Source organism: Ischnura elegans, chromosome 3 (assembly GCF_921293095.1).
Source record: "Ischnura elegans chromosome 3, ioIscEleg1.1, whole genome shotgun sequence".
Classification (NCBI taxonomy): Eukaryota; Metazoa; Arthropoda; class Insecta; order Odonata; family Coenagrionidae; genus Ischnura; species Ischnura elegans.
The window spans coordinates 32,573,331-32,587,796 of NC_060248.1; the positions used below are offsets into that span (position 1 = coordinate 32,573,331).

At 41.0% G+C, this 14,466-nt stretch overlaps 1 protein-coding gene across 2 annotated transcripts in view; it reads left to right on the top strand.

Moving 5' to 3' along the window:
• LOC124155632 (putative potassium channel regulatory protein unc-93) overlaps positions 1-14,466 on the top strand; it is an 86,282-nt gene that overhangs the window by 59,274 nt on the left and 12,542 nt on the right. For both annotated transcript variants that reach the window (XM_046529625.1, XM_046529627.1), the window contains exons 2-4: positions 967-3,131; positions 11,916-12,274; positions 13,992-14,388. In XM_046529625.1, coding sequence (XP_046385581.1) covers positions 2,832-3,131; positions 11,916-12,274; positions 13,992-14,388 — 1,056 coding nt within the window. In that variant the 5' untranslated portion in view covers positions 967-2,831. The remainder of the gene's footprint in view (positions 1-966; positions 3,132-11,915; positions 12,275-13,991; positions 14,389-14,466) is intronic.

The window sequence follows — 14,466 nt, forward strand, 5'->3', positions numbered from 1 at the left end:
AAGCGCGCGAAAACGCGACGCTCAAGTTCGAATGCCGGGAAATATCTCCGTACGTCGTATTTCTGGTTCCCCCTCCCGCCCGGTGAGGTGACCTTGAGGCGAGGCTTAGCGCTGATACGTCGCAGTATGCTAGCGGATAGCTGAGTACCTTGCTGGATGGTAGCGCTTGGCTTAAAAAAGGTTTATTAATACCTTATCAAACGAAGAAAACTTTCCGAACTTAGCCAGTTTTAATAGGTGATTATTAAGACATGTTTCCCTGAGCTCCGTGCCTCATGCATGCATTGGCAACCTCAGACGATGTATAACTCCTATCCTCTCGTGTAGAAACTAGGTCCCTGTGACGTCATGCGGAGTGGAATCGTATGGGCGCCAATCTGGCCTTTTTCAAATGAGGATAGAATTTGACCCTTGCCATTCGTCTAAACCGGTATTTCAAAAACCAAATAATTTGTGCATTATGAATACACTAACGGTGGGTAACGAATCGCAATCAATGCCTTTCGTTTTCTTTGATGAAGGAAACTACCCTATTGTAGGTAAGATTTAAGCATAGAAAAGGTGAATGAAACCGACATTTTAAGGAAACTGTCAGATCTCTTTATTAGTTTTTAAAATTATTTGCTTGAAAAAATATTATTTTCCTTTAAGACATTTGCGATTTTTGTTTCTAAGGGGGGGCAGCTGCCCTCTCCTGCCCCTCGCTGGGTACGCCCATGAGACGGACGAAATTAAAACAAGGGTTATTTTGTCAATCTCACATCCATGTATTCTCGCATGAGTTCTAGCAATTCACCGCTTTAAACGATACAAGTTTGACTGCACCTTCGTACAAACGTCAGATTGTTCAATTATGTGCCCTGTGTAAAACGGCCTCTAAACTTTTCTCTGACTTTGAATCGCCCAATACCGTCTCCGATATGTTTTTCGTGAGGTTTGATTGAATTTTTCTTCTTTCATCAACAGGTTGCTAGGTTCGACGGCGGCGGTGAACTCTCGTGGACAACGGTGGAACTATTACCAGTGCGGTACTGCGGAGAGAAGGGCATCCTTCCCTCGCTATCCGTGGCCCAACAATGCAGAGAAGATTAATGAACACTTTGCGTCGGTTTGGAATGGAGAACTTTCGATGTTCTTGTAGGGAAGAATTACTTTGCATTAAGAGGCTGCTTTAACTTTTGCAACCAAAATCATGAGGGGGAGAAAAAAGATATAAGTAAGACACAAGATGTGTGCCAGGAAGTTGGAGTGAGGTTTTCGGGAGAGAAAACAATTGAAGTGCTCGGGATGCATCAGCAAGTTTTTTTTTATTTCGGAGTGAAGTCATACGGATCAACGAAATTTTTTCAACGTACAACGTGAAATAAACGTAAGCAAAAAGGAGTCATTTCAAATCGCAGTGAAACCATTTTCAGTGTTGAAATTCCTTTCCAATCTATTTAATGAGCCTGAAACTCTTGTGATAAAGTTATATTTAAAGTGCAGACACCGACATTGTGCCGTAAATCGAAGCACAGAGCTCTTATAGGAAGAAAATAAACCAGAGGTAAAAACATTAAAATCGAATGAATGAATTTTTTTAACCAACGTTGTCTTGAAATAAGAATTGCCTTGGAGATGTGCATCTAATTCTATCCTAAATAAATGAGTTCTCCTTCCGAGAATTAAACCTAGATTCACAATCTCCAATCAGAAGCATAGTGATCAAATGTTTGATAAATTTTAAGTTTCACGTCATTTCTGACATTTATAAAAGACGAAGGGTAAGGGAGGAACCACTTTGAATGCACCGTTTAAATCCGTCGAAAATAAAAAGGGTTTAATTTCTGTTTCTTAACTGTGTGGGTCAAAATCAATACTTTAACCTCGATTAGCCGATCATCCTATCCTACAGTCAATGAGGTAACGTTACATAGATCCCTTGTTAGTGTCAGGGATTCTTGTAGCGTCTGCGATCGGGAAATATCATTTTATTTCTAATGGCAGTTATGAGCCAACTCATTGGTGTGAAGTGCTCAATAAGCTGTGGGCGTGATTGCTCAAGGAAAATGAACTCTTAATTGTTCTCTGGAATATCAATACGTTGGGTTTTTGTAGCTTCGTGAGGATCTTACGCCTGCAGACCGCCGTATATTTGCCATATTTCCTCAAGTTGCAACCTGAAAAAGTCCGCACCACACCTATCATGCTATCGCCAAACTAAGGCTACCGTGCTTAACTACTTTATATTGCTTCTTCACAGGGGACTGGGCATTAAGCTGCGCCGAACTCCGGGATGATGAACTTTTAAACTGCGTCAACAGTTCCTGTGATATAGTCCCGACCGAACTGGATGGAGCGAATAGTTATAGAAGACGTGTTGTTTAAACTGGTACTCGTAGTCTTAAGAAGAAATAAAATCACGCAAAGGAGCATGGACTCGAAAGGGGCTTACGGGAAGACCAGCGACTGAGATTAATAAACGCATTCACGCTGTGTGCGTAATTTTTTTATGAAAAGCCTTTACATCTTCAAACTCTCTCGGTGCAGTGTTTCTCTTTCAATATCTATAAGTGAAAATTCATAAACTCCTATCAAAACTGTTTTGTTCTATATTGTGGCAGGATTGCAAAAACGAAGAAAATGGTGAAAGTGTCTATTGAAGCTCAGAGGATATTTTATTAATATCCGATCGCGACAATGCTCAGGTTTTTCTTCGCCTTGCTCAAGGGAGAGAATTTGGCCCTGACCTCAGGGTAACATATTTCAGGAGGATAGAGTGTGGATCTCGAGGGTAGTGTGTGGACGGTTGTTTCTCTCGCATAGTAGATCGGCGTTTGAACCCGCAAGCCATGGGTTCGATGCCCAACCTTCACGTGTGCTCGTCGGAGGAGGATCAGCCGTTGAAGCCTTTGTGCCGGCAACAGTTGGCCGTGCAGCTGTCGAACCCGGTGCACGGGGGCGAGTACCACCTGTTGGCGGGAGGGCAGCACCGTCGCTGCCGCGGCCGCCAGCACCAGCACCGCTCCTGCCACCACCACTTTGGCGCGCAGAACACCCGCCATCGGAGGACGGTGACCAAGCAGTCATCGGTGGGGTCAGGGATGACGGGAAACCTCAGGGGAGGCCAATGGGACGACATTACGCTCGAAGTAAGTCTCTCGTTTACGTAGTCATAGTGTTCGGTTTGTGGAGAGCGTGTTGGGCTTAAGGTTGCTGATCGAATGGCCTTGGGTTCAAAACCCAAGAGGAGCCTTTGGACAATCCGAACAAAATCCTCGAAGTGCGGGGTGCACAGGGAATGAAACTAGCCCTCCACCCTGAATTTGTTATATTCACATTCCTGTGGCTTAGTATGGGCGAGCTCTACCCTCGCCTAATCATCTCCTGGTCGAGTCACGGAGTGAGTGAGGGTGTCCGGTTGTAGCATGCTTGCTACAATTTAAGTGTTACAGGCTTTGAATTTAATCAACTTAATATGTTAACTTTATGGAATAGGTAGTACTGTTAGCATGCAGAGAAGAAATAAAGTATGTATGAACGTTTTCACCGAAAATATTGCAATTCTCAATCGTAATATTTTCGGTGAAAATCTCCAATCGGTCCCTATATGTACTTTAAACGTAATTTACAAGGATTTACAAAAGTTGCTGATGGCGATCCGAATTTTACGTGGGAATCAGCTATAATAAGAGCTGTTAACCGATGGTTATGTTTGCAAGGATATATTTTAGAAAATTCATAACTTTTGAACGCCATTCTCCGCAAGTGCAAATACTCTGTTTAGCAAACATTGGGAATAAATGGATCGCTCAGCGCTCATTACCTGGTTACTTGCTGAAATTTTTGAAAGCCATTCAAAATACGCCCTAAGTGGTATCACAAATAAAGCTTCAATGGAATGGACTGGGTCCACCTTTATATCATCACCTTGATGTGTACTTTAAAGGAGTAAATTAGTCCGAAAAATGTTGTGGCCCCTCTATTAGTGTGCGAGAAAATCTGTCTCCCTTCCGACAGCATGCTATTTCTATGGAAGATTTAGGCAAAGAAAATTGATATAAGCACGTAGCATTGTATTCCTCTTTCATTCCATACGAGTCAAATACGAAATACTCGCGACTTGCCTGCCCAGACCGCAGTTCGGTCAAAAATTGCTGGCCCTTGAAAGCTAACGAATATTGGCGCGAGGAGTTGGTTCGGGAAATTTCTTAGCCATAAATTGTTTTTGCTGAAAATTATCTGAATCCAGGACTTGGTATGCTTCTTGGGGATACTCTTTCCCCAAGAAGCATACCAAGTATATTCTTCGTATTTTTTTGCTGACTGTATTGATTATAATCAAACTGGATTCATTTCCTTCGCAATATTTTCAAGGCTAGCTGCCAGCTCCATAATCTAGGGATTATGGATGCTTAATAATGACTCGAAAGCATTTTAAGCAGTAGGCTTTCGATCAACGAGTTTTGCAGACAATAATTAAGCAAAAACTACATTTCTGGCGTGTGGTCAATGCGCCTTTTCGCCAAAACGTATCACTGAATTATTTGGGTTTACAGTACGTGTCGTTTATTTCGACTTAAATTTTTATCTCAAAGAAGGTAACACTTGTGAAGAAAAATTAATCGATAATGTTATGATATTTTGTAATTAGTATTTCATTGAATGATTTTTTCAGAGATTTTATTATAATGTGGAAGTAAATGCTAAATTTTTCTCTTCGGTTTTTAGCTACTGCACAGATGACTTAAGCAATCTGGAAAACTTCCGAGGAACAAAATATCCAAATGAAAATCAGATACACACCGGAAAAATAAACATCTCCGGAACCATCCAAAGCAAGGCAGCAAGGCATCCAAAAATTTTAAATTCTCTTAGAATAACAATTATTCGACTCAAAATAAAATCCAGCTTAAGGGATATTGCATCCAGTACTCGTGAAACAGCGATTTTCAACGTTTATCAGTAGTTTTTGTGCCCGATTTCACGTCTATTGGTGCACATAGTACTTGTTGGTTTTCCCTGATTAGTGTAAAATCGCTGTGCTAATGAAATCAGGCCCTAGATCCCCGCGGAATTGATTCCGTCTCACTGTAATTTTTCTACCGATGGAAATCTGTTGTAACAAGGGGCGTATTTTGATCGTGATCTAATTAATTCAGGAGTTTGAAGGGCAATTCGATTAATAGAGATCAATCAGCAGTGATAAGCTCATTAAATCGCGTCCGTTTCATAAAGCGTTTGTTTTATCTTCGACTAATACATCCTCTTATTGTTGTTTTCATGGCCCAATTCATCTTAGATTGCGTACAAATAGGAATTAAGCTTTCCAAAACGACCAATAATTTTTATTCCCTATGCAAGATATTTGGTTAATTAGAATCTTATCACTAGTGGAATGGCTGATAATTTTATGGCCAATCTATTTACATACTTTTAAATTCAAATTTTCCTTCTGCAGTTTCATTTTTTACTATCAGTTCTTCCTTATGTGATCGAGGTTATACACTTTTCAATGAAAATTTATGTCTCTCAAGACAGTAAAATTATCAAATCAGTCCTTTTACAGTTTTATAAATCGGGCGTCTTCATCACAATTTTGAGGACAGGGGAGTATTACCGCCTGAGTAATAATACCCGCTAGTAAATGAAATAAATTTCAATTACCTGTTATAATTCTCTTTATTAATCGCTGCTGGTATGATTTAGCCTATCACACATGAGCAAAAACCATGAGGGTATTACATTGGTTACAAATCATAACTATAACTATCGTAAGAGACAGTGATCCGATATATATTCTTTAACTTGCTTAAATGAACTGTTTCATGTAAGTTAACTTGATGACGATATATGCTGCTTTAATATATATGCTGCCTTTTCTTGCTAAACTTGCAATTGTTAAAATAAAATTTGTAAAATCCGCTGATAAATGTGTTCACACATGGTTTTTAAACCGTAACCCAGTCGAAAATTTTAGAATAATGAAATAATACGTGTATCATAACTATCTTGTTTATAACAGCTACGAGATAATTTTATTGCATTTACAGTCCAGCTGTAAAATGGTTTACGCTTGCCAAAAAAAAGATAAAGATATTGGGAAAATTCCTACTCCCGAAATTTTATCGCGGGTATATTATTTAACAATATGCATCAAGTAATTAGTGTAATACGGCCCTGACAATCTCCATCAAATCAAGATGAGCTTTATAGCTGTAATGAAAATTATCTCGTAGTGGTTGAACCTAAGTTTCACGACTCGAAAATCATCAACTTTATTGTGATTTAGGCGTCATAGGCAAACAAATTTCAATCTAATTATGATTAGATATTGTAATTTGAGAGATTTATTAAAAAAATGTAAACATTCACTCGAGTAACGAAAAATGGATACTTTTAACAATCTAATTAAAGAATATATTATGGTGTGCTGTCGCTTAAATAATTATATTTAATATATATACCATCAAGACAGTAGCCACATGGTGACAAATTCTCAAGATAAATAAAAATTAATTATCGTAACCACTGTCGAGGAGAAATATAATCGAAAGAGTTTCAAGAAAGTCCATCCTGTTGGATTAGTATGACTGAGTGAACACCTTATATCGTGGACGAATAAGCTCATCGGAAGGACGTTTGCGAATTATATACCAGTCTCTGCGTCTCTCATTTCACGTGAGAGCCTAAAATGGCGAATTCGAGGAAATCGTTAAACCTCTTCGGGAAGCTAAAGCGCTTTCAACGTGCGTCGCAGTACCTGCCTGCCTTTTTATCCATCTTCGGAGCAGCAGTCCTGCTGCTCTCGACACGGTGGATCCCTAGAAATACGAGGGCCCAGCATCTGGAGTTGAGGATATCCAGGGATTGAAGGCAGTCACGGAAGGATTTTGCATTTCAAGGGATTAATGCCCCGGTCCCTGCCTCGTCCTCTCTCGTTTCTCAGAATTTCGTTCGATTAGACGGCGAGTTGAGGCGCTGTCGGGGCATTGTAGCAAAAGTTTCGCGAGCGGAAAACAATTGCTTTCCGAGAAGCGTGTTTCCATCATCCACAGGAGAAATTGGAGGAGAGCTATTTTTTGCCAGGGGATTTTTTTTGCGCATAGTTGAATCCAATAGCTTTTTCTTGAAGTAGGAATACATTGCTCAAATATTAAACCTCGTGTCGAATATTGTAAACATTTATCGACCAATTAGTTTTGACCTCCTGGACTGAAAAATTTTAGTTAGAAATATCAATTTCTGATGAAATCAGTCAAACTTTTCGGTTCATGAGGAGCATTGAATATTTCGGTGACGATGACCGAACCAGTTTGTTATAAACATCATGACCAAATTATGAAATGTCGAAATTTTCGATAAAATTTATAAAGAACGTTTGATAAAATTAATCAAACGTTTTATTATTTGCATCAAAATTTAGGCATATTTAACAAAACTACTCCCTATCATACCAGTTTTATAGCTTTTAACAGATCTTTTTGTAACAGATCTTTACACAATACGGTGACCGGTTATCGCCGAAATTGAGAGGGGCATTCTCCCCATATGTTGTGTGTTATTGGAGATAATAACTCCATTTCTCTCTCAATAACTTTATTAACTTAGTTAAAACTAATGTACTTATTTTTTCTCTTTCGAATCCTGCGAATAATTCAATATTCGTGATATTTAAGTGATCGTCTGTTTTAGAGAGACACCTCAAGCTATTAGAACTTAAATTTGTCCCGTAGGCCTCTTTTAAGTATTTCTGTATTAGTTTTACAATGTTATCAGAGTGATGGATATGAGATAAAATGGCGAGTGTCTTATTGAAAGCTAGCTCTGGATGGCAAACAAATTTACTTTGCATACTGGCGAAAAATAATGGAACTAGAAATCTAGTGTACAAAGCTATTAACTTTCATTTGTCCTTTATAAAACAGTCAGAAAAATGCACTTTTATGTTCCTCAGTATTTAAGTAAGCTTGTTGCAAGAACGTTTTCAAGCGACGCGGGGTGGATTCTACGTAAAATTGTTCACAGAAATGAATTAAATGTACCCTTCTTTACTTTAAAAATGAGATAGATATAATTCAAAGATATTACCTCTTTTTTGTGCAAAATTGTCATTTCACATAGGTGCGCCAGTATTAAATTTAGAAATAAAATAGGTTGCCACGAATAATTACTTCATATAAAATTGATTCTTGTCCTCTCATCGCTTTTCAAATGTTTTGTATGAGTAGAGCGATTGTCGTACAATGAAAAACGATTTTCCTCCAGGGATTTCACACTTTGAACCCACTTCCTCCACTGGGCGGTATGCAAAGTCCATTCACTTCTGAAACGGAAATTTCTAAACTTTAAATGCGTTCCGGTATGTTCAAATGTTTTACGAATCACATGAAAAATATCTTATAAGTAGTGATTTTTTCATGCATCCGCATGGAAATTGGAAATTCCCCTTCAAGTTTCTAACGTACGTAATTTTGGGAAACTCTGATGGAGTGTAGGTGGGAGATGGATTGAAGAAAATCTTGTAGAGGTTAGGATGTTGGGTAAGGAATGAATGGTAAGGAAAAGAACTGGGTTCATGGATTGAAGTTAGAATGCGGATTTGCTGAAGACGGTAAAGGCATGGGAGTGAGGCTGGTAGGATTGATTACAAGTTTATATCACTAGAAGCTACCCATAAACGGTAGATTACTCTCATGTTATCATGTAGACGAGAATATTTTTGATAAGGTGAACGCCACAAAATATTATGGATTTGAAACATATTTCGTTTTTTATGCTAAATTCACTACCCATTCGGATGTGGTTGAATTTGGAGTTCATTGGCGATGCAAATTTAACAGGATTTTTGTATATTGGCGATGATATATGACCAGGCGCATATTTTGCTTCTACTCTTAGTATGACTAAGAATGCGTTTCGTTAGGGTCAGATGCTGACCTCTTGGGCGGGAAAAAAATGTTTCGTAGTTTTTTCATTCTTCCATTGTCGCGTGAATCGGCCGACCACCCAATCATATTTACCCAGGTCGCAAATACTAGCTTGACCAATTCCGATAAAAACAGCCTTCGTCGCTCTTTAATTTTCCTGCGTTATTTTACGATTTATTAATTAGTAGCGCATCAGTAATGTACGCTTATGTAGATATGAGAAACGTGTTAAAGCCCTCATTCGTAAATGAATGAACTACATTCTAATATTCTTTAATACCAAACCAAAAATTGAAGCATGCAATCAATTTTATAATTATTTAGCGTCAAAACTGCATGATAAACTATGGCAAGAATTACATTGTTCAAATAGTCAATCCGTGTTTATTAATAAGTTAGAGACTGATTGTTTCTTCACAAGAATGTTGAATTTCTCTTTGAGAAAATTACTCTAGATTTCCTCAAGACGAGGGGTTACACGCATTATGTTAATCGCTTCTGCTCTTTATTTTTCCACAAACTTAATTTGATTGTATTTTTTTAAATAATTTCCTATTTATTGTTGTATTTTTGCAATGGTTTTTTGTTCATATACTTTTTATTCATTATATATGGACACATGTCACCATGAGGAGTCATATATGAGCAACTTGTGTTTCATACTTATTTGTAAATGTACTGCCGACCACTGCCTTATTTTCATTGAATTGTAACCCCAACATAAGATTGTACCTGCTGGGGTGTCTAATTTCACTGATTATCTACTTATCCAAGTGTAATGTTTGGGCAGTGAAAAAGATATCTTTATTTTTATTGCAATGCAAGAAATTGTGACTCCAAAATTGAAGGGAACGCTGGTGTACTAGTAGCAATGTTTCATTGAGCTTCAAGTAACCAACTTCCATGTGGCAATGAAAAAGGTTTTCTTTTCAGGGCTCCGCAATATACCTTTTTCTAAATCCTTCCACTTTGCCTCAGACAAAGGAATCGTTTTCTCTATTTATTTCTTATTTATGATTAAATCGTACTTTCTAATTTATATATATCAATATTAATGCAAGTCACGCTGTAGTGTTATTTCTCATTGGTCCGATAATGTCTTGGCATTTTTAAAATATAAAATTTCGTCAATATGACGCAAATTGCATTACTGAGCGTTAACAACTTAATTACTTTCCAGCTGTTCAGATGCATTGAATTTCCCGAAAAATTAAAGCGAATTTATGCCCTTTAGTAAATGATGTTTTCAAAAAAAACATCTACACCATTGTATTCAAAACACTCTCATTGTGTACATCAATCAATTTTTTCACATTGTAAGCCATTTATTCCAGGAAAACCTCATTCTGCAGAAAGCATTCGGAAAACGTTCTTTCAGACGAGAAATCAGATTAAGAACAATATCTTGATGATGATGATGGGCTGGGATAAATATAACTCCCCGTCGTGTTTAGCGTTGGTGTAGCTGCCGAAGCGAACTGCAAAAATGCCTCTTTAGTAAAGGTCATCGGGGACGAAATTCTTTCAGCGTACGGTTTTCCCTCGTTGGCATTTCCCTCGAGAGCCTTTCGGGAACCATCCCTCGATTATTTTTCTTTTGTTATACGCACATAAAAGTTGCGGGGGCGTCATTCAAAAAGTTGTGCGCGCGAAAATAGCGACGCGAGAATGAAACATTTTAGCGCATTGTTTCCGCACTCGGGCCTGCGTCACTTAACTGCCTCGGTGACGGGATAACTCGTCGCGAATTTTTCGGAATGACGCAAACGAGGAATTGACTCTTGGGCAGAAAGCTGCTCCCTTTCCGATCCCAATGGGAGAGAATGCCTTCCGCTGTCCGCGTGGAATCGCCCACGCCCCACCGCGCGCTCGCACTTTCGTCGATTTCTCCGCGAGTCCGTCGTCCCTTTCTGTGTCCCTCCCTTTGTGTCTCCTTATCACTTTTTCCCTCAAAATGTCAGAGATCTCGCTGATCCTTCGTCACCCACGCACTTCATTCCGTTCATTATGTGTGGAAGCATCACTCCCACTACACTGATCGTATTTCGTCTTGATTTCCTGTCTTGTTACTCGTGTAGAATTTTTCTGAGTGTAAAAGCAAAAAGGACAGATTGCTGTTATGGCGAGAGATTTCTCCCTTTTATGCTGGTGTTGAGGGAATACAGACTTAAAACTCACGTGTTTTTCCGCTTTCCAACATTCTACAAAGGATTCTTTTGCCTCCTGAAAAGCGTATTTGTCTGTATCCCCCTCTGATGTGGCCTATTTTGGTACCTTCCCAATATTTGAAACAGGATCCACAGAATACGATATGATCTATGTTTTCCCCATCTTTTCTACAGCCTTACCCCTGTTTAGCCGTTCAGTAGCGGATACAGAATAAACTCAAGGGGGAGGCGCAAAACATACCTTGAGTTAACTTTACTTTTATCGTAATAAAAATAATCAAGTCACATGCAAAGTTTAAGAAGGTTTTAATTAAAGTAATTATGTAAAAATAGAAGAAAATGCCATCTTATGATATAAAAAAGTTAAAATTGTGATTCTGCAATGTTTGGCAATACGGGCGGCCCCACAAGGGGGGACGCACGCCCCCCATCTGAATCCGCCACTGTAGCCGTTTAATGTGCCTAATTCTGGTCCATGGATGGTTAGCATTGCTCCCTGTCCAATGTTATACATGGATTCGCCTCCGGTGTTAACTTTTTTACCCTCGAATGTATGTTAAATGAATGAAAACTTAATCTTTCAATACCTCATTCATTTCTCAAGGTGAAGCGATGACACGGAGGATATGATCCGTTTATGGCCCTGGTATATAAGTACCATGTATCCATTCCCTTGAAAGGAAGCCCTTTATGAGAGCCGCTTTTGTACGCCGCTGACGGTCACTCATTGAAACTCCCAACTTTACCCTCTCTTTGGTTAAATGTGTGACGCCATCCGAATTGGAACTAAAACTCGGGCATCTGAATAGGTCGTCCTGATTGAAATTTCTCTTCTCAGGTGGCGGCGTATTCGCCCATGTCTTGCCGCTCGGCCCGCTCCACGCGCAGCTACTGCTCCCCGCGCCCGCCGTCCTCGTCCAACTGCGGCGCGGCGCCCAACCTGATCGTGGCGGCCAACGCGGCGGGCGGCACACTGCCCACCGCCAACCGCGTCCGCCTAGACTCGCTCTCCGGCAGCTCGACGGGCGGCGCCTCGGTGCGACATCTCATCTCCTTGGTTCGCTCCACGCCCTCGGCCCTGGGGCCCGTCTACTCGGAGAGGGCCCTGCTCCGTCTGCACGCCGCGCTCTGCCTCGCAGCCGCATCCACGGCGGCAGCCATCGCACCGCCCCTGGCGCTAGCCTCCTCCGTCCTCAGGTGAGATTCTTAACGGTAATTTATTCAGACCAAGCATGTGCCCCCAATTGCATGGACTATATTTCTCGGTTTGAGTATTCCACGTTACAGCAGTTTTCCCCTGCCAAGCAACATATCCAACTTTCGAAGTACAAGTCATTCAAATTCCCCACAATTTCGTAGCCCAATCCCCATTCTCCAACAATCCCCATCACATACGTCTCCCCCAGCTAACCCACTACTGTCCATTTCCTCCCATATTCCCTCCAGCCTTGACTTCTTGGGTCTTCCTATTTTCCTTCTGCCTTCCGGTATCCATTGGAAAACTTCTTTCGGCCATATTTCCTTCCCCCACCCTCTGGAAACGTCGTAGCACGGGCTATGACAAAACTGAATCTAATTTCTCTAGAAAAATACATATTAAATCACATTACAGAAACACTAATTTTCCAATTGAAACATATCTTTGTATAATTTCGTAAAGAGACTAACCTGGTTTGTTACATCAATGTGCTTTATTTTTATACACTTCAACGAGCTGGAAAAATCGACATAGTTAAGCAGTGTTTTAACGCATTTCTTTTGCGAACGGCTGTATAAATGTAGTCAACGGCCATTTTCTCAGTGCTTATGCGTTAAGCGCGTAAGTAACTACCATTCCACTATCTGGCTCTATCTACCCCTTAGCTAAACAAAATAAGGTTTTCCTGGTGAGTTAGCTAAATGAAACATTTAGGGTTTTACCCTGGTTAGACTAGGCTCCATGACGACGTTTTGGCATCTCATTCTATAGTCGTCTTCGGGAAACGAATGCCTTGACAAATTTTGGTCGGACTCATAGCTCAGGTTGGTGAAGAATGTGCCTCCTGAATAAGGGAAATGCACCGCGAGACTTGTTGTCTACTCAGCCGTACGCGGATACCAATCATCTAACACATGAAAAGTTTCAGTTGGATGTCGTCAATTTCATCCAGATCTGTGAACTGATGATACAACGAAGGCGATGACTTTAGCGCTGCAGGCATCCGGCGAAACACTTTGGCTTTATTATCGGGAATCTCGTCAACCAAAGATTTTTCAATTTTAGCAAAAGTGTGATCCTTGATCGAAACGGTCAAGTTTTCCCTGTGACTTAGTGGACTCTCTTCCGCTGATGAGGTGATGTATTTCCAATAGTAAAGCCATATTTCTCCGCTGTTCGCCCGACGCACTTGTGTCGTCGCCGGTTTATTTTTCCGCGGTCTATACGCTATAGAGGGTGTATCATCAAACTGCGACCCCCATATGCAGTCTCAATGTGACACCGTCAAGGAATTCCTATTTCATGACGTAATTTTGTAATTGAATATTAGTCAACCCTTGAACCCAAAATTCACAAATGAAGTTCCATAATCCCCAGTGTCTTTGTCATTTAGTTTTACGTTGCTAAATGGGGTGAGCACCGGGATCTTAGACAGAAGAATAATAATGCCTAATGCCTCAAGGTACCACTTTGTGTAGTGGGCTTCAGTTTGGAAAGTAGGATTAACCTATACGAGGACTGGCAGTAAAGTGTTAGTAATATAGTTTCGGGTAGTGAATTTTTCAGGGATAGAATTAGATTTCCTGTACCATATCAAACATACCCTTCTCCCTATTTAAATCTTTTTGAAAACTTTCGAAATATTTTTTGTTGTACTCAAGCGGCAATGTTCCAGTACAAATGTATAACCCTCATCTATCTTCCCGTCGAATGCAGGGCACCGCCCGTTTTCGGGGCCGCCGCGCTGCCGGCCCTGTCCCACGCCCTGGCCGCCGTCTCGGCCGTGGCGATCGCCGCCATGGGCCCTGGTATGCTGCGCCGCGCGGGACCCTCCCGGGTGGCGGCCCTCGCCCACTTCGCCGCCGCCGGCTTCTCGGCGCTGCACCTCTTACCGCCGGCGTCCGCGGCCGCCTCGCCCGCCACCGCCTGCTCCCTGGGGCCCGCATACGCCCTGCTCGGTCTGCTCACCCTGGGGCCGCTGCCCGCCGCACACGCCGCATTCCTCTCCTCCCTCTCCGCCAAGCTGTCGCTGTCCTCGCCCGCGGGCAGCGAGCCCGCCACCGTCCTGCTCAAACTGGCGCGACACCTGCAGCTGTCGCAGCACTTCGGACAGGTAAATCGAGATTTTATAGTTATATTTTGATGAACCTTTAATTGGTTTGGCCCCCAAACACTCTAGATCCGCTTGTGT